This window comes from Lissotriton helveticus, chromosome 5_2, assembly GCF_964261635.1.
Source record: "Lissotriton helveticus chromosome 5_2, aLisHel1.1, whole genome shotgun sequence".
Taxonomy (NCBI): Eukaryota; Metazoa; Chordata; class Amphibia; order Caudata; family Salamandridae; genus Lissotriton; species Lissotriton helveticus.
The window spans coordinates 5,254,160-5,273,270 of NC_136066.1; the positions used below are offsets into that span (position 1 = coordinate 5,254,160).

Here is a 19,111-nt window from a genome sequence, read left to right on the forward strand (position 1 = left end):
GAGTGACAATTCTAAGAGCCATGAAGAAACATCGTAAGAGTGGTGCTAAGTGGGCCTGAAGTAACAGGGGGTCCAGCACAAGCCGGCAACGTGGGTCGGAACAAAAGCCACATACAACTAGCACGATACAGCGCCCACTGGCCCTGCGGAGGAAGGACAAGGCAAGAGCAGCAACAAGGAATTAGGACATCAACCCAATGCGAATTCTGGATCCCCCCTTGGGTAGTCCTCAACTCGCCCCAGTAAAGTGACAGTAGAACATAGCAAGCGCGGCAGTAAGCAAATGCAGCACAGCCCGAACCCCGAATTCCCCCCACCCCAACTCCCCAAACAGTCCCCGAACTCCCCAACTCCCCGTATCCCCCTCCCCCGTCCAGAGCCCTACCCGCCTCCCCCCCCTCTCCCTGCAGCCCCAGCCCCAACTTTGCAGAAAACTCCATTGTCCCAGTCCAGTCCCTAGCGGACAAGTCTGTGGAAAAGTATCCGAGTGGACGTCCAGCCACCACCATTGCCCTCCCGGAGCCCCCCTCCCCCCCAGAACCCTCGACCCTGCAATGTCGATGATGCTAAGACGATCTCCCCCCGGAGGTTGCTCAGGCCGTCAAGGCCGTGTCACTAGACGACGTGGTGCCGGAGACCTCCCGTATTGCGCTGTCCATGTCCGCTCTGATCGTGGGGGAGTCCGGTCTAGGAGGCAGGAGCGTGGGTCGGCGCCGTCGGACCGTTTGCCATCCCTCCCTGGAGTTACGGCGGCGAGGCGCCGGCACATCGTCATCCGCAGCGGTGATACCCAGCACTCCGCATGTGTCTTGAAGGGATCGCAGTTGATGCAGCGTTCCGTTCCATCGGAAAATAAGCCTGAAGGGATGGCCCCAAGAGTACCGCGTGTCGTGCTCTCGCAGAAAGTCCGTGGCAATCTTGAAGGACTTGCGTTTCTGCAACGTGACCGTGGATAAGTCTTGAAACAAGGCTAGTTGCTGACCTCGGAAGTTCACCGGGTGTTTTTGAAGTGCCTCGCGCAGGATCCGCTCCTTCAGAGGAAAATCCGGTAAGAAGGCCAAGATATCCGGGGGCGGCGCTGAGGCTCGGCGCGGGAGTCCAACTCTGTGTGCCCTGTCGATTCTCACTGGGAAGTCTCGCGGTTCGCCCAGTATGTCGCGAAAAAGGTCCCTCAGGTAGGCTGCTGTGTCTTCCCCCTCTTCGTTAGACGGAACGCCCCTGACCCTGATGTTGTTGCGCCTGGACCTATTCTCGAGATCCTCGGCGTGGGCCTGGAGGTCAATCTGTTGGTCCCTAAGCCGCAGTACTTCCTGCTGCAAGTGCACGATCTCCTCGTCCCGGGATTGATTAGCTTCCTCCATGGTAGAGACACGGTCTCCAAGAGAGTCGACTTCTCTCCTCACCTCTCGGACCTCGCCAGCCACCTCTTGTTTCAGCGCCTGAAAGTCCTCCCTGAGGGTGCTAAACAGCGACTCCAGAAAGGACCTGGTGACCGGAGGCTCACCCCCCTCCGCCCCTCGAGAGCTAGTCGAAGGGCTCGGTGCCGGCTGGGACCTGTCCTGTCTTGGGGCGTTTCTGCCCAGCATTTCGGGCAGGGTGCGCTCTCCTTTCTTGCCCCCTCTACTGCCCGACATCTCAGAGGTGGGGGCGCGTCGCAGGGGGAGGAAGGCCGTCGATATGTTGATGGAGCTGCGTTCCTCGCTCGGGGTGCCTCCGCAGCAGGTCAGATCAGTTGAGTCCCAGGGCCCTGGGGCAGCGCCCCACACGCGGGCGCAATAGTCAACACACAACTGCAAGTCAGCCGATAAAGGGGTATCGACCACTGTCCAACAGCGACACTCTCCGAGTGCACCCCCACCTCCCAGGAGCAGATCACCACGCTGGCTCCAGGCTGTTGGCCGCGACGCTACTCCTCCGCAACTGTCCGGGCGTTCACCGCCGCAGTGGGAGACGCAATACGGGGTAGGCCCTCTCCTGGCCAGATATGAAGTAGTGTGGCTCACTGGTTAGAGGCGGCAGACCCGAGAGCAGAGGACGGCCCGGGACCAGGGTTCGATTCCCGGCGCGGCAGGTTTCTGGACCAGGGTCAGCGGACTCGATAATTCTCTCGCCTCGGTGCCCACTCTGATCAGCGTTCACACTCGGCAACTCTGGGCATTAGCTTGCCTCATCTTCACTAACGGCCCCACCAGACCGCCGGGGATGCCTGGTCTCACCCTGGAGATACCCATTAAGGGACCATCTCTCAGGGAAGCCAGGAAGGGTTTCGCAGCGGTCGAAGCGCCTTGGGACCCTACGGGTAAGTAGTGCGCTATATAAATGCCTATACATTTACATTTACATTACATTTACACATCGTGCCACCGCAGCTAGCTGGGCAATTGTCCATAGGGCCCTGGGGCGGTCCTCGGGTCCGAGAAGCCCTCTTGCGAGTGTGGTGTCCCAGCGCAGGCCCGGGGGGGCCAATGGCCCGGCGGTAGGCAGGACAGGCGATTCGCGCGGCGGCTCCTCCGCCCAGGCCCAGCGTGGTAGTCTCCCGTTCTCGGGTCCTCCCCACCGTACACGGGACCGGCCGGGCAGTCAGAGGCGTCCCCTGGGGCCTCCCGCGGCGCACCTCTCAGCTGGGGCCCCCGGAGGGAATCCGCTGGCATCTCCGGTCCGCTAGGCCTCTCGGCCCCTCCGATCCCCGGGGTCGCGTAGCGACTCTACGCCGGCTCCTCCCCAGTCCGCTCCGGAAGGCGCGGCTCGGCCGCGGTCGTCGCCTCCACCCTCAAGAGTGCTCCGGTGGTCCGGGAGGAGTATATCCCCGAATCCCCGACGGTCGGTGGGGTCGGAGACTCACCACGTCCCAAGGGCTCCGTGGGCTGGCCGCGACCTCGTTCTCTCGCGGCCGCGTCGGAGCTGTGATTCTCGCTTGCTCCAGGGACCGGCACGGCGAGGCGTCGCGCTATGCTCCAGCGTCTCCGGAGGCTTCAAACAGCTCACTCCGAGCTCACAGCCGCGTCCGACCTCCCCTCCGCTCAGTCCGGGGGAGATCAGCGGCGTAGGACGGTTCAGGGGCTCCGGGGTCTCAGGAGCTCACGGCAAGAGCGTCTTGTCAGCCCGCCATCTTGGCCACGCCCCTTCTGTGTTGTTTTTTAAAATTAATTTTAACATATTACATTTTTCAAACTGTAAGTGAAACTAATTTGGCTGGAGTACATGGCTATACAGTTACTCCCATTAGCCGTGAGCCCTGACACCTGCTGCTGATTCACCCCACCACTTTTAAATGTCATTAGCTGCCACTGCATGTAGTACCATTTACTAGAGTCCTATATGTAAATTCAATATGCTAATTAGGTTTATGCCAATTGTACCATGTTTTAGGGAGACAGAACTTTAGCAATGGTAGAGCGTGCAGAGTCCTAAAGCCAACAAAAAAGAATTTAGCAAAATAGGAGCGGCCAAGGCAAAAGGTTTGGGGGACCACCATCCAAGGGTGTCAGGTCTAACAATATATAATTATATATTGTAGTTATCTTGTGCGTCGGTGGATCACTTCACTGCTTAGGACTATTTCTGAGGATCCCCTGGAAGAGAACATTGTCTACCATGGGTTCCCAGCCTGAAGTTGAGGAATATTTAAGCAAGTGAATCTATGAACGATCCAAGGCTGGAGAAGGAAACATTCTTTACAGCTGGTGGAGAGTATTGTTCTGTGTTCATTATCACCAACCCTTGCTTGGCCATCACGCATTGCGTTTTGTGATATATTAGTAGTCTAGACGAATATAAAATTACTCTTTATTTTTGAGGTGTGGCTACAAAATGTGTTTTACTGGGACAATAGTACTCAAACACTACAACATGTTTAGTTCTCACTTGCCTAGTTATTGAATATTTTGTATGCAAATGTGACCAATCCCAGTCTTCTGCTGACATGTGAGTGGTAGACGCAGGAGTTATTACTAACTACCACCAACAGAGGCTTAACCCACATATGAAATTCAGGCATATCTCTTCTTGTAATCCTTAACTGAACATTTCTAGCTCCATGATGTTGGAGGGATGGGAGGGGTGGCAGGGAGAGGCGAGGAGGGAGGAAATGACACAATTCTGAATTACCCACCTCAGTCTTGGAATCCATAGAGATGTTCTGTGCATTTGGAAGGCAGTCAACCTGGCACTGTTGCAATCCATCGAGGCCTGGAAACAAAGAACATTATATGAAGCCCACAAGTTCACTACAATATATTTGCCGTTGTTATGTTAGGCTTTTTCATAGTAAAGTCGTCGACAATTCCTAGGCAACTGGTGCTGTTGGGAATTACGGCTGCAGACTGCCATCGACAGCCTTGCATTGCCACACCAGAGGCAGCTCTGTAGGGTGCATGGGGCCTTGTGAGCCTCCGCCTTACCCATGATCGGCCAGTCACTTGAAGGGGATGAGGACTGACCTCACAACCTTCCATTGAACCCATTTGTGTGAGATCAATGAGGCGGGGGCTAACCCAAGTGACGGTGCTAAGGAAAGGGTCATTGGACCTGCAATCTTCCAGCCAGTTCACCATGTAAGTTATCACTCGCTCAGGAATGAAGACATCTTGTGATTTTCCATCTTACCCATGCAAGTGTGATCACTCTGTGGATAGAGAGTCCCCCACTGAACCAACTGATTATCAGGGATGCTCTGGATTGTACTGTATGTATCATGTAGATTTTATGGTCAGATACTTTTGTGTGTGCCTTGCCACACAAATACACTTGTACTCTTGAGCACGCCAGTTCCCCAACCTGCACCTGTCAAGTGAACGCTTCTTGGTCCATGTTTACTTTTCTTGTTAGAAGGCAGAGGAGGCAAGTAAATGAGCGAGACAGGAAGGAGATGTGACAGGAGTATATGAAGTAAAGAAAGAGAGGATTGAAGGAGAGGGAAGGGAAGCGCCTAGCGGGACAGGGGAAGGCAAAACACCAGTGAGAGTCAAAAGCAGGGAGGAAAAAGGAGAGGCCAGAGAGGAGAGAGAAAGAGAAGCATGGCAGGAGATACAGCATTAGTCACTGATATTTGGAACTGAACGACATAAGAGTCCAAAGGTTGGGAAGTCACATGGGTGAACTCTCGGCTTCAAAGAAGTGGACCCCTTCGGAGCAAAGGTATCACACACCAATATGTTGAATTAAAAGTTGCTTACCTGTAATAATACATCTCTTTTAGGGAAATCCTCATCATAGTTATCAATCAATCAATCAATCAATCAATCAATCAATCAATCAAAGCATTTATATAGTGCACTACTCACCCGGAGGGTCTCAAGGCGCTGGGGGGAGGGTGTCCGCTACTGCTCAAACAGCCAGGTCTTGAGCTGCTTCCTGAAGGCGAGGTGGTCTTGGGTCAGGCGGAGGTGGATCGGGAGGGAGTTCCAAGTCTTGGCGGCCAGGTAGGAGAAGGACCTTCCTCCTGTGGTGGCTCTTCGGATGCGGGGGACGGCGGCGAGGGCGTGGCTGGTCGATCGAAGCTGGCGTTTGGGAGCGTAGAAGTTGAGGCGGCTGTTGAGGTATCCTGGGCCTTGGTTGTATAGGGCTTTGTGAGCGTGGGTGAGGAGACGGAAGGTGATTCTCTTGTTGACCGGGAGCCAGTGCAGGTCTCTCAGGTGTCCGGAGATGTGGCTGCGGCGGGGGATGTCCAGGATGAGTCGTGCTGAGGTGTTTCTTCTGGAGTTTGGCGGTGGTTCCGGCATAGAGGGAGTTGCCGTAGTCCAGACGGCTGGTGACGAGGGCCTGGGTGACCGTCTTCCTGGTCGCGATGGGGATCCATCGGAAGATCTTACGTAGCATGCGCAGGATGTTGAAGCACGACGAGGAGACGGCGTTGACTTGTCTGGTCATGGAGAGGGAGGAGTCCAGGATGAAGCCCAGGTTGCGTGCGTGGTCTGTGGGTTTGGGTGCGCTGCCCAGGGCGGGGGGCCACCAGGAGTCGTCCCAGGCGGAGGGTGATGATCCCAGGATGAGGACTTCCGTCTTGTCCGAGTTCAGTTTCAGGCGGCTGTTCGACATCCATTTGGCTACGTCTGTCATCCCTTCGTGCAGGTTGGCTCTGGCGGTGGCGGGGTCGTTGGTGAGGGAGAGGATCAGCTGGGTGTCGTCGGCGTAGGAGATGATGTTGAGGTTGTGCTGGCGTGCGATGTCTGCGAGGGGGCTCATGTAGACGTTGAAGAGTGTTGGGCTGAGCGAGGAGCCTTGAGGAACGCCGCAGATGACTTCGGTGGCCTCCGATCTGAACGGGGGGAGGCGGACTCTCTGTGTCCTTCCGGCGAGGAAGGAGATGATCCACTCCAGTGCCTTCTCCTGGATTCCGCCGTTGCTGAGGCGCTGTACTAGGGTACGGTGGCAGACAGTGTCGAAGGCCGCGGAGAGGTCCAGGAGGATGAGGGCCGCTGTTTCTCCTGTTATGAGCATTTAAAAGTCCTGCCCATGTGTGGGATCCTGGAGAATTTTTTAAAACGATATATAGATAATTCACTAAGTTGATATGATCATGCCCCAATTAAGCTTATCGCACCTGCTTGCTCCCTCCCTGACCTTTTTCCCTCAGACCTTCACTTTACACTTGAGAAAACTGGGGTACCTATTGCTGCGATTAAACTCAGCAAAGGCCCAGGACTAGATACATTTTCAGCAAGCTACTGCGCCATGACAGGTCAGTTTGGGCACCATATGTGAACTGCCTGAACAATACAACAGCCGCAGGGGCTCCGATCCACGGGACATGGAAAGGGGGGAAATTATCCCGATTTATAAAAAGGGGGATCGGAGAAGAACTGGCCACTATAGGACAATAATCCTTTTGGATATTCTCCAAAAGGTTTATGCGAGGCAGTTGCCAAATAAACTAAATTACTTGATTGAGGACGCAGAGATCTTAATCTTTTTCTAAGCCAGGTTTTGACCCAAAGTCAGCGCCACAGACCAAGTCCTGAGGCTGCTCCTTATAATCTGGAAGTACACAAGGCTCAAAGATCATCAGTATATAGCTTTTGTTTACCTTAAAGCAGCCTTTGACTTGGTCCCTCGGGTTCCTATGGACACACGAAAAACCCGAGGGGTTCTTGACGCCCTTCTTGGCCAAACAGTAAGAATTCATCAAGATACCTTTGCCCAGGTGAGATGGGGCCCCAGGGGCAACTAACAGCCTGAAGAACAAGTTACTTACCTTCGGTAACGCTTTTTCTGGTAGATACTATATCTGCCTGTGGATTCCTCACCTTGTGAATATCCCCCTTGCGCCAGCAACGTTCGGAAATTTTCTTCGTAATACGCCGACGTGGGCGACGTCACAGGAGCACGGCATCGCGCGCGACTCCGTCTGACGTCACCGACCCCATATCAGGCCCACGCCGGCGTGATGACGTCAGTTCCGCCCTTTTTTCCGTGCCTTCGAGGCACACGGACGGACCAACGACAGCAAATATGCAAATATACAATGTACACAGTACATATAGAACTAAATCAATAGTATAAACATATATACAGAAAGACCAGGTATAGCAGAGTGGACAACGGGGAGGCGGGTGGGTCAGTGAGGAATCCACAGGCAGATATAGTATCTACCAGAAAAAGCGTTACCGAAGGTAAGTAACTTGTTCTTCTGATAGATACATCTGCCGTGTGGATTCCTCACCTTGTGAATAGATTCCCACAGCAGTCCCCACTCCCGGAGGAGGGTGCCCACTCTGCTACACCAGGAAGTCTTGGAGGACAGAGCGCGCGAAGTGGCCATCCCTCCTCACCTCGGTATCCAAGCAGTAATGCTTCGCGAAAGTGTGGAGGGAGGCCCAAGTCGCGGCCTTGCAAATATCCTCAACAGGTACACCCCTAGACAAAGCAGATGTTGCAGACTTTGCTCTAGTAGAATGTGCTCTAATACCCTCAGGAGGGTCCTTACCAGCAAGAGAGTAGCAGATCTTGATGCACAGGATTATCCACCTGGAAAGTGTGCGCTTGTGCACCGCTCTGCCCTTCTTGCAGCCAGCAAAACCAACAAACAGCTGGTCATCCATCCGGAAGTCTTTAGTCCTGTCCAGATAGAACGACACCGCCCTCTTAGGGTCCAGACGGTGCAGTCTCTCTTCCTCCTTAGACGGGTGAGGGGGAGGATAGAAGGTAGGAAGGGTAATGGACTGCCCAAGATGGAAAGGAGTCACCACCTTAGGCAGAAAAGCAGCCCTGGTCCTGAGAACCATCCTTTCAGCATGAATGGTCAGGAATGGGGGTTTGGAACTTAGAGCTTGAAGCTCACTTACCCTCCTTGCCGAGGTGATTGCAACGAGGAAGATCGTTTTAAAAGAGAGAAGCCTCAATGGACACTTATGCAAGGGCTCGAAGGGAGAACCCATTAAGAAGGTCAGCACAAGATTCAAATCCCAATGAGGAACAACAAAAGGAGTAGGAGGGAACATATGTATGAGACCCCTCAAGAATCTCAAAACCACCGGAGATTTAAAGAGAGATGGCTGATCCGGCAAACATAGAAATGCCGATAAGGCAGAAAGATACCCCTTGACCGTGGCCACAGCCAAACCTTGCTGCGCCAGATAAAGGGCAAATTGTAAAATATTAGACAAATGAGCCTTCAAAGGGTCAACATCTCTCTCCCTGCACCAAGAAACAAATTTTGACCACCTATAGGAGTAAATGGACTTAGTGGTGTCACGCCTGGCAGAAAGAATGACATCCACCACCTCGTGAGGGAGAGAAAAAGAACTCAAGTTGCCCCGTTCAATCTCCAGGCATGAAGGTGTAATGTCTGGAGATGGGGGTGTAAAACCTGCCCCTCCATCTGAGAGAGGAGGTCTGCCCTGTGAGGGAGACGGAGCGGCGGGTGAGAGGAGAGGCGGAGAAGGTCTGAGTACCACACCCTTCTTGGCCAATCCGGGGCGACCAATATGACTTGGGCCCGGTCTTGACGAATCTTCCTCAGAACCCGAGGAATCAAAGGTATGGGAGGAAACGCGTAAAGGAGTTGATCTCCCCAACTCAGCTGAAACGCGTCCCCCAATGCTCCTTGCATCGGATACTGGAGACTGCAGAACGAAAGGCAGTGAGCATTCTCGCGAGTGGCGAATAGATCCACTCGAGGAGTCCCCCACATCCGAAAGATGTCGTGAACAACCTCCGGGTGAAGCCTCCACTCGTGGTCGGCAGAGAACTGCCGACTGAGACTGTCTGCACGAACGTTCAGAACTCCGGCCAGATGATTTGCCACCAGACAAATCTGATGGTCCTGAACCCAGGACCAGAGACGCAGAGCCTCTCTGCAGAGACACTGCGACCCTACTCCTCCCTGCTTGTTGATGTACCACATCGCAGTCGTGTTGTCCGTTAGGACTTGAACCGAACGACCGCGAAGGGAAGGGAGGAAGGCCTTGAGTGCCAAACGTATCGCCCTTAATTCCAGAAGGTTGATGTGAGATAACCTTTCTTCCGGAGACCAAAGACCTTTGACCTCCAGGTCTCCCAGATGAGCACCCCACCCGAGAGTGGATGCATCCGAAATCACTGTGGCCACAGATGGAGGTAGTTGAAAAGGCTTTCCTTGTGACAGATTGCCTTCCACGCTCCACCAAGACAGATCCGCTGCAGCTTCTCCGGAGATCTTCACTGACTCCCTGAGATCTCCGTTGTGCTGATACCACTGCCTGCGGAGGCACCACTGGAGTGCCCTCATGTGCCAGCGTGCATGACTGACCAACAGAATGCAAGAAGCCATCAGACCGAGCAGACGAAGGACCTTCAGGACCGGAACAACCGCTCCATTGTAGAATAAAGGAATCATCTCCTGAATGTCGTGAATTCTTTGAGGTGGAGGGAATGCACGACATACAGAAGTGTCCAGTACCGCACCTATGAACAGGTTGCGCTGGGAGGGCACCAGGTGAGACTTGGGTACATTTATCGAAAAACCCAACCTGTGTAACAACTGAGTTGTCTCCTGCAGATGATGGAGCACCATCTCCGGCGACTCTGCTTTGATCAGCCAGTCGTCTAGATAAGGGAATACAGGAATCCCCGACCTTCTGAGATGCGCAGCCACCACTGCCATCACCTTGGTGAAGACTCGAGGCGCAGTAGTAAGTCCAAAGGGAAGAACCGCAAACTGGTAGTGTTGCGATCCCACCGTAAAACGGAGATACTTCCTGTGCGACTTCAGGATTGGGATGTGAAAATACGCATCCTGCAAGTCGATCGATACCATCCAGTCTTCTTCCATCAGCGCTAGAAGAACCTGAGCAAGGGTGAGCATTTTGAACTTCTCCTGTTTGAGATAGAGGTTCAAAATCCTGAGATCCAGGATCGGCCGAAGCCTGCCATCCTTCTTGGGAATCAAGAAATACCGGGAGTAGCACCCTTGACCCCTCTCCTGCTCTGGAACCACCTCTATCGCACCCTTTCGAAACAGTGCCAGGACTTCCTCCTGCAGGAGAAGCCGGTGGTCCTTCGAACAATAACCTTGGCAAGGAGGGTAAATGGGAGGGAATTCCTGAAAAGGAAGTGCATACCCATTCTCTACGAGATTGAGAACCCAAAGATCTGATGTAACCGATTCCCAATCTCGTAGAAAATGAGTAAGCCGACCCCCTACTGGCCCTACATGATCCAGAATGGTGGATCTAGGGCTGCTTTGCTGATGCGGGTGGGGGTTGGGCATTATTGGAGGAAGTGGAGGAAGAGGAGACTTGACGTCCACGTCCACGACCCCTCTGTTTACCTCTATAGGATCTATATAGAGGGTTTTGCTGCTGTTGCTGTTGTTGTTGTTGGCCCTGCTTGAAGGGACGAAAAGAAGATCTGCCAAATCCTTTGAACTTTTTAGTCGTCGACCCTCTCATCTGCAGACCCAAAGATCTTGCGGTGGCACGGCTGTCCTTAAACCTTTCCAAGGCTACATCAGCCTTCTTACCGAAAAGGCCAGTTCCATCAAAGGGTAAGTCCAGCAATGTAGATTGCACATCCGCAGAGAAATCTGAAGACTTTAGCCATGCGGCTCTCCTGGTCGCAATGGATGAACCCATAATTCTAGCAACAGAATCCACAGTGTCCATACCGCTTTGAATGACCATGCGGGCAGCAGCCTGAGTGTCAGAGACTACCTCATTAAAGTTCTTCTTATCATCCTCAGGAAGTTTTGATGATAATTGCTTCACTGAGTCCATTAGCGCATGCACATATCTACCTAAAAGGCAAGTAGCATTTGATGATTTAAGAGCCATGCTCCCAGAAGAGAAAGTCTTCTTCGCAGACTGATCTAATTTTTTAGACTCTTTGTCAGCTGGTACTTGAGGGAAGGAGCCAGCAGCCCTATTAGAGCAAGCCGCCTGAACCACAAGACTTTCCGGGGATGGGTGCGTAGAAAGAAATGCAGGGTCATCAGGAGCCACCCTATAGCGTCTTGCAATAACTCTTGAAACTGCAGGAGCAGATAAAGGCCTCTTCCAAATCTCCTTTATTGGATCCGTCAAGGCATCAGTAAATGGCAGTGTAGGCTCCACAATTGAAGAAGGAGAATGTAAGACTTCAGTGAGGATGTTGGGTTTGTACTCCACTGTGGGCAGCTTTAAATTAAGAAGGTCAGCAGCCTTCCTAATGACCACGTGATAGGGTGCCACGTCCCTAGATGGAGCATCAGAAGCTGAAGGCAGAACCCACTCGGGAGAGAGTTCTAGACCACTAGCATCCCGAAGCTCATCGAAATCATCGTCATGATCAGGAAGCTCGCCTTCTTCCACATCAGAACTTTCATCATCTTTTTGTTCTAGAAGACGCTGAGCTCTTCGTCTCGACCACTCCAATCGAAAATCGAAGTCGACGGATCCGGTAACGACTCCGACGGAGCCGGTTCCGACGTCGATCGAGGAGCCGGAGCAACAGGACGAGAGTCATGAACAGGTGTGGTACCTCGATCTCGACTGCGAGGTCGATCCGGAGTCGGCGAAGCCGCATGCAGAGTCGAAGACCTCGGTGGAGCCGTACCGAGCCATGGTGGAAGAGGCGCCGGCATGAACGGCATAAACGGAGCTGGGGCGTACGACTGAGGAATACCCAGATTGTATGATAATGGACCCATGGGACCAACAGGTGCTCCAGTGGGGTACATTGCCCTGGAATATACTCCGAACATTGCATTTAGAAAATGCGAAGGATCCTGTCCAGGACCAGGAAAGGGAGGGTACGGACCTACCGGATCCAATGGAGGTCGTCCCGACACACTCTCACTCTGACCTTCCGGATCCGCAGGAGTCTCCGCTGGAGCCGGTTCTTGAGGAATCACCTCTTCTTCCTCATGTTCCGAGGACATCGGATCCGGCTCCGGTTCTGGCTCCGGGGCCGGAGAACCTTCTTTTGATAAAGCAGGCGAAGGAGAGACAAAGTCTTTACGATGTTTGTGAGACCTTCTCTTCGAATCAGAGGATTCCTTCTCCGAATGATGTTTCGAACTGTGCTTCCTCCTCTTATGCTTTCTCCTCGAGGAGCTCGAAGCGTGACCTGAAGCCGATTTAGATCTAGATCTAGATCTTTCTCTGGATTTTGACTTTGCTTTAGATCTCGACTCCTCTCCAGATCTCGAACCCGCTCTGGACCTCGACGCCGATCCCGACTTCGATCGAGACCTTTGCTTCGACTTCGATCTTCGTGACGTCGATCTCGAATAACGCCCAGAATCCTGTTTTACTTTTGCCAAAAGTAATTTAGCTTCACGCTCTCGAAGCGCCTTTGGATTCATCTTAAAACAGGAATTGCAGTTCTTGACGTCGTGACTCGAACCAAGACACCACAAACAATCCTTATGTGGGTCAGTGATGGACATCGTGCGGGCACAAGACCTACATGGCTTAAAGCCTGTTTTCCTCGACGACATCTTCGGAGAAGAATCAAGTCGTAAGAGAGAAACAGTGGCAATTAATTAACAGAAAGATACTAAGTATCGCAGAAGATCCCGAAACCGTTAGCGTCGAAGACGCGGAAAAAAGGGAACTGACGTCATCACGCCGGCGTGGGCCTGATATGGGGTCGGTGACGTCAGACGGAGTCGCGCGCGATGCCGTGCTCCTGTGACGTCGCCCACGTCGGCGTACTACGAAGAAAATTTCCGAACGTTGCTGGCGCAAGGGGGATATTCACAAGGTGAGGAATCCACACGGCAGATGTATCTATCCGAATCCCAATATGGAGAGGGGTGAGACAAGGATGCGTGTTGGCCCCCACCCTTTTCCCCTAATTTGTTATTGTTGTTATTGAGGCCCTTCGTCAAGGATATATAGACACCTTCAATTTAGAAGGGAATTGTGTTCCTGCTTTATTATTCACTGACAAAATCCTCCTAATCTCTCAGACACCTATGGGATTGCAGCAACTATTGGACCATTTGTGGGGCTAGAGGCCTAGAGATTAACATCTCAAAAACAACATTTATGGTATTTAGACCACAGAGATCATTCGAAAACATCCTCGCCCTGGGCATTGAGGATCTGGAATGAGTTTTTAGATTTTAATATTTGGCCATTATGTTCAAACGCAGGGCCTTGTGGACCCTCAATATTCAGAAAAGAAGGGCCGTGCTCACACCAGGGGACAACTTCAAGAGCTTCTGGCTATAGAGCTATACAAACTAAAGGTTCAATCAGCGGCCTTATATGACAATGAAATATGGGGACACATGCATACAGACCCACATTATCTTAGCAAAAACACATTTGTTTGCTTGCTTCTCCATATTCCCAAGAGTACTCCCCTTACCCCCATGTTCCTTGATGGGGTACTTAAAAGGGTGGAAGAAATTGCCCGGCTAAGGCCGCTTACATACTGGGTGAGGAGGAGCGTAAGCCATACTGAAATGTTGTAAGGAATTGCTGTCTATTGAGAAAGGCCTGACTTTCCCGTGGCTCGGCATGTCCAATCCTGGTTTGAAAAATTAGGCCTTAGATGAGTTTGGTCGGACCCACATCATTGACTCTTGCCTCAAAGAAACAGTTAAAAACTGGTTATTGGGAGTATATCCAAGCTAGTCTCTTCCATACTGGTCATGGGAGACTAATGTACGAGTTACTTACCTTCAGTAACAATGTATCTGGTAGAGAGGATACTAGCCGCAAATTCCTTCACGTAGAATTATCCCCAGGCGTGAGACTGGAGCCGGAAAATCTTTTGGGCAGCATCCCTGCACGCCTGGGGGACGGCATCACACGACTCCGCCCAGGCGTTGTCCGAGTACGTGACGTCAGCAAGGTCACATAAGTCCCACCCCGGCGCGCCTATGTCAGTTTTCTTCGGAGAACTTTTCCGCGCCACAACACAGAGCCATCAGACAAAACTGTGAGAGTATGGGAACTGTGTGAGAAAAACAGAAAAGGAATGGTGAGGAACAACACCATGAGGTGTGGCACTGCAGCACCCAAAGGCAGGAAAAGATTAAAGGACAGAGCCCAGCCCTGAGCAGCAACCCTGCCAGTACAGAGACAAAGGGCACATGTAAAAATGTCAAGGCAACATGTGGCAGGACTACAACCCCAACCAAAGCAACAAAGTGGTACCAGTTCGGGACAGACAAGGAACGACAAAACTCCAAGGCAGCCCCATCACAGAGTGTGACAACCCCCACAAGGAACAAAGGGTAGAGGCACAGCCAAAAGACCCCAACTTAGAAGACAACAGAGGGCCCAGTACTCTAGTAAGAAAAGGGGGGAGGAAGGGAGGGGAGGAATGGGGTGGAAGGTAGGCCCCAACCTGGAGCAACCAGAGCATAAAGGAACAGAAGCTCCCACAAACCTATCCTCCAATGTGCCAAAAGGGGAGGACAGGAACAATTCAACAGGACGAACATCCTGCCAGAAAGAGGGAAAGAATGTACACATAAAAGACAGTCACCTACAGGAAGGCAAGTGCAAAAGACCAAGCTAAAAGTCCTCGCAGAACAGGGAGGAAGGGCGGGCCATGAAGGAATCTGCGGCTAGAATCGTCTCTATCAGATACATCGTTACCGAAGGTAAGTAACTCGTACATCTGATAGAGACTACTAGCCGCAGCTTCCTTCACGTAGAATAGATACCCTAGCCAAGGGGAAGGAGGGTCTGCAAGAGGACTCCACCCGCCTGGCCATAACAGAAGGTCCCACGGGGGCCGAGACCCAAAACAGGACGAGGAGCCCTGTCCCCCCCAGGCAAGGGGAACCCAGCCAGTGGAAGACCACCAACCCCAAAGGGGATGCAGGAAAAGAAAGAAGAGGCAGCCAGTCCTTCACCCAGCAGAGGAAGCAAGGCAAGGCAAAAGGAGGCCAAGCACCCCATGCCCGTACAAGGCAACAAACCTCTGGCCAAGGCCAGGAAGAGGAGCACCGAAGGAGAAGAGTAACCTAGAGAACCCAAGGAGAAGAGGCAGAGCAAAGGCAATCCCAGACAGAACAGCGCCGCCAGCAGTAAACAGGCGGAAGCCTAAAAGCTTAACCTAAGGTCAACCAGGAAGAACCTCCCAACAGCCCACAGGGACGAACTGCGCCTGCAAAAAAGGGACAAGACGGCAGAGATCAACCCCTTCCACAGGAAGAAGAGGTAAAACCGGGTGCAAGGCCCACTGGAAGAAGCATTCAGAGCAAGCCAGACTCCAGACAAAGAAGAAGAAAAAGAACAGTCCAGACACGCCCCAGGGAGGAGACCGCACACACGGCCCAAAAAGAAGTGGGACTGGACAAGACCATGACGCCAGGCCATGGACAGCAGGCCAGACCAGGCAAAACAGCGCAGCGACTCAAGAGAAGAACACCCTGGGGCGGAACTCAAGCTAGTCCAAGACATCAGCAAGAAGATTGAACCTGCAATATACTATAACACCACAGAGAGCAGAAGCCCGCAGGCTACCACAGCTCCCCAGCACATAACAGGGCTATGTAACAGCCACCAGTACCCCAAATAGGGCAGGTCATGTCCCAAGACATGGGAACCTCTTAGGAAAACACTTCCGCAGCAGAGGACAACAGAAAAAGGCCTGCGGCAAAAACTCCGCAGAAGGCTTAACAAGCAGCCCAATCTCAGGGCCAGCATGGTGCAGAAAACCCGAAGGAAAAACAAACAGTCAAGAAGAAGGGCTGGCCAGCAGCTAACAGAACCACAGTCCCAACAAGGAGGACTAGGGTGGCTGTGAAGCACACAGAACAGGCAATCGGGGCGGCGTCTCAAATCAACACAGACACCCTCCTGTGAAGCAGCAGACATAAGGGACTCCGCCGAGTCCCACAAACAAGAAGTGGCCTGAGCCAAAACACACAGCATGTTAAGGACCCGCAGAGCCGCTTTGGTCGAGGCGTACATATTGCACCCCCAGGAGTCCAGCCAGCGGGCCTCCCGCGATGGGGGAGACAAGAGCGGCAGCAGAGAAGGAAAGGCAGTCTGCAAAAGAGGGCCTCTGGTAGAGGGGTGTAGTGAATGAGCCACTTTAGTGGTCTGATGATCTGTGATGACCCTCGATCACCACCATTGTGTACTGACTTTAGTGTGCTATGTTCCTTTAGCCTTAATGTAGGATGGTCCTGCATTAGAATAATCTTGCCAAAGCATAGAAGGTGTGGGATGTCAAGGTGCAGTGTCGTTGGTGATGGTGCACACATGTGCTCCATAGGGGATACTGAGGGATTACGTGCATAGTGTTATTTGAGTTAGGTGAATTATGACTTTAGCCTACTGGCTTTGACTTGGTATAATAGCATTCTGCTTTCCAAGTAGTAGAGGCCTATGCTTGAGCAACTCCATATTCTAAACTGCAGCCATCTTCTGAGCCTCTGTAGGTGAGAGGTGATATTTGAGATTACATGTGTTGTTCACCGGCAGTGAACCAGAGCAGACCAGTTCTTATCAGGAGGAATGTGCCTTCTTCGCATTGGCGCCATAACAAAATGCTTGGCCAGCTGCTGTTGGGTGCCTGGTGGGGAAAAGTACAGGAATCTTGTGAGAAAGGTAGGCGGGTTCTTCCAGAAGCTTCGATAGAGGATAGAGTTCTATATTAGAGAAGGGGGTCCAAGAGAGCAGAGAGAGAGAGAGTTTCTGAGAGGCAGAGAGCTGAGATGCTGAGAGATGCTGAGATGCTGGTCTGGTGTTTTGGCGGTCTGATGATACATCACGGTGCAGAGGTGTGTGTGCCACAGAGAGTCCGGAACCAACCAGTGAGGGAAAGAGAGACGGACCCTTCTTCAGATGACAAGACGCCTAAGATTATGGTGAGGTGTTTGATGTATATCTAACTTTATCTAACTATGCTTTTATTTTCAGGCTCTATGTATATCTATGTGCTGATGATTGCTGCTAATGTTTACTGTGATGTTTAGTCATTTCTTTCTTTTGTCATCCTATTATCATGTAATAAAGAAACCCTAGAGCTTATCATTTGTTGGTATTCCTTGTGAGGGAAGGTCGGGACCCTTTTTTTTTACCAAGTACTTACGGAGGGATGGGTGATTCCCCTCTAATGGGTAATTGTTGATACGGAAGGGAAAGTGCCTCCCATCAGGGATGTCTAAATTACATTGCTAGGAGGAGCATGCGCTGTGTACCCTCTTGGATTGGGAGGTGTTGTGACTTGTTGTCATTTGCGAGCTCCTCAGCAATGGTCTTATATGTTGTCAGTGTTTATTCCTTTCTTGGGTAAGTATTGTGAAATGTGGTGTCTTTCTGTAACCTGAGAAAGGGTGTGGTAAGTAATGACCTGCTGACTGACAGAAGCACCAAAACATACAGAGAAACACGTCATTACAAGGGGTGAAGGGAAAGACGCACCTGATCATGCGTCGCCGGATGATGGCGGTGTAGAAGGCATTGGGGCACCGGGTTCCGCGTGGCGGGACGGCCCCAAGTCCCCAAGAGAGAAGAATGGAGTGAACCCTTCAAGGGAAGCAACAGCTCCCTGCCACCAGAATGGAGAACCTCCAGAAGATGATTTGCGGGGAAATGGGTAGCTTTATCACCCATGCGCAAAATTCCCACAGCCGTGGAAACAGCGTGAGCGAAAGCCGCACCCACCTCTGGAGGGCCCCGCGCAGGGGAAAGCAGCTTCTCGTTAGGTGATGGCTGCAAGCTAAGGCAGCCATCCCCCAAGCCAACCGGAGGAGGGAAGGGCCAGGTCCGGAAAGAAGGAAGAGGGACCGAGGAGTGGGGAACCTGCGGCTCCTCTGGCGAAGCCTGCGGCCACAGCGACGGCGAGGAGCTGCCCTTAGATGACGTCAGTGAAAAAGCTATGACGCGGCGGCTCGTCTCCGGCGACGATCACACTAGCAAACGCGAACCTCTGGAGAAGAGGAGGCGTCTGAAGACGAGTCAACAACCTGACGTCGGCCTGGCACTGTAAAGTCCGCAATCTGAGGCAGGACATAGTCGTTGGCCGGCGCCGGGGGAGACCGCCCTGGCGCAGGAGACCGGGCTGGGCCAGGGCGGCGAGGGGCCGGCGCTGGAAAGGCATCGACCCAACCAACGACGAGGCAGCAGCCTGCGTGGAGGTATGAGAGGGACCCGGGAAGGGACGAGGGGTTCCCAGCCAGCCTCAACCCCTGACTGGGTGAGAGGGGCCCTCCGCCGACCCCTGTGGCGCCGCCAGTGCCAAAGCGGCATCACCTCGGCCTCGGACAAGACCGCCGCCTGTCCAGAGGACCGCGAGGAGCTCGGGGGTGTGTCCTGAGACTCGGTGACACCACAGGGACTCTTGCTGGAGTTCGCGGCGAAGCAGAGGCGCCGTGGTCCGGAGTAGGGAACTCCGAAGGGCCGCACCCCAACGGCACCCCATCCTCCGAAGCTGGATCCGAGCCAGTCGGCGCCGGGGCCGGATGCACCGGCGACACCACGGAGGTCCCCGCACACTGCAAGGGATCCGCTGACATCCCAGGAGGGGAAGGAGGAGGGGGAGAAGCCAGCGAGGCCTGCAAAGTCGCCGCAAATGTCTCCATCTGGGCTCTAGTCGCCCCCACACCGGGAAACAGCGGATAAGGGGACGACACGCGGGGCCGCACCATGTGGAAACCGACCCTCGGGGACAAACTGCGACATTTACCGACAGGCGAGAACCCTTCGCAGGGGCCGGGCGAGAGGACGCCACCGACCTG

The 19,111-nt window shown here is 53.0% G+C and overlaps 1 protein-coding gene across 9 annotated transcripts in view; it reads right to left on the reverse strand.

Annotated features, from left to right (window-relative positions):
- Nucleotides 1–19,111, reverse strand: part of CIZ1 (CDKN1A interacting zinc finger protein 1) — a 582,047-nt gene that overhangs the window by 183,314 nt on the left and 379,622 nt on the right. For all 9 annotated transcript variants that reach the window (XM_078646619.1, XM_078646621.1, XM_078646624.1 and 6 more), the window contains one exon: nucleotides 4,112–4,188. In XM_078646619.1, coding sequence (XP_078502745.1) covers nucleotides 4,112–4,188 — 77 coding nt within the window. The remainder of the gene's footprint in view (nucleotides 1–4,111; nucleotides 4,189–19,111) is intronic.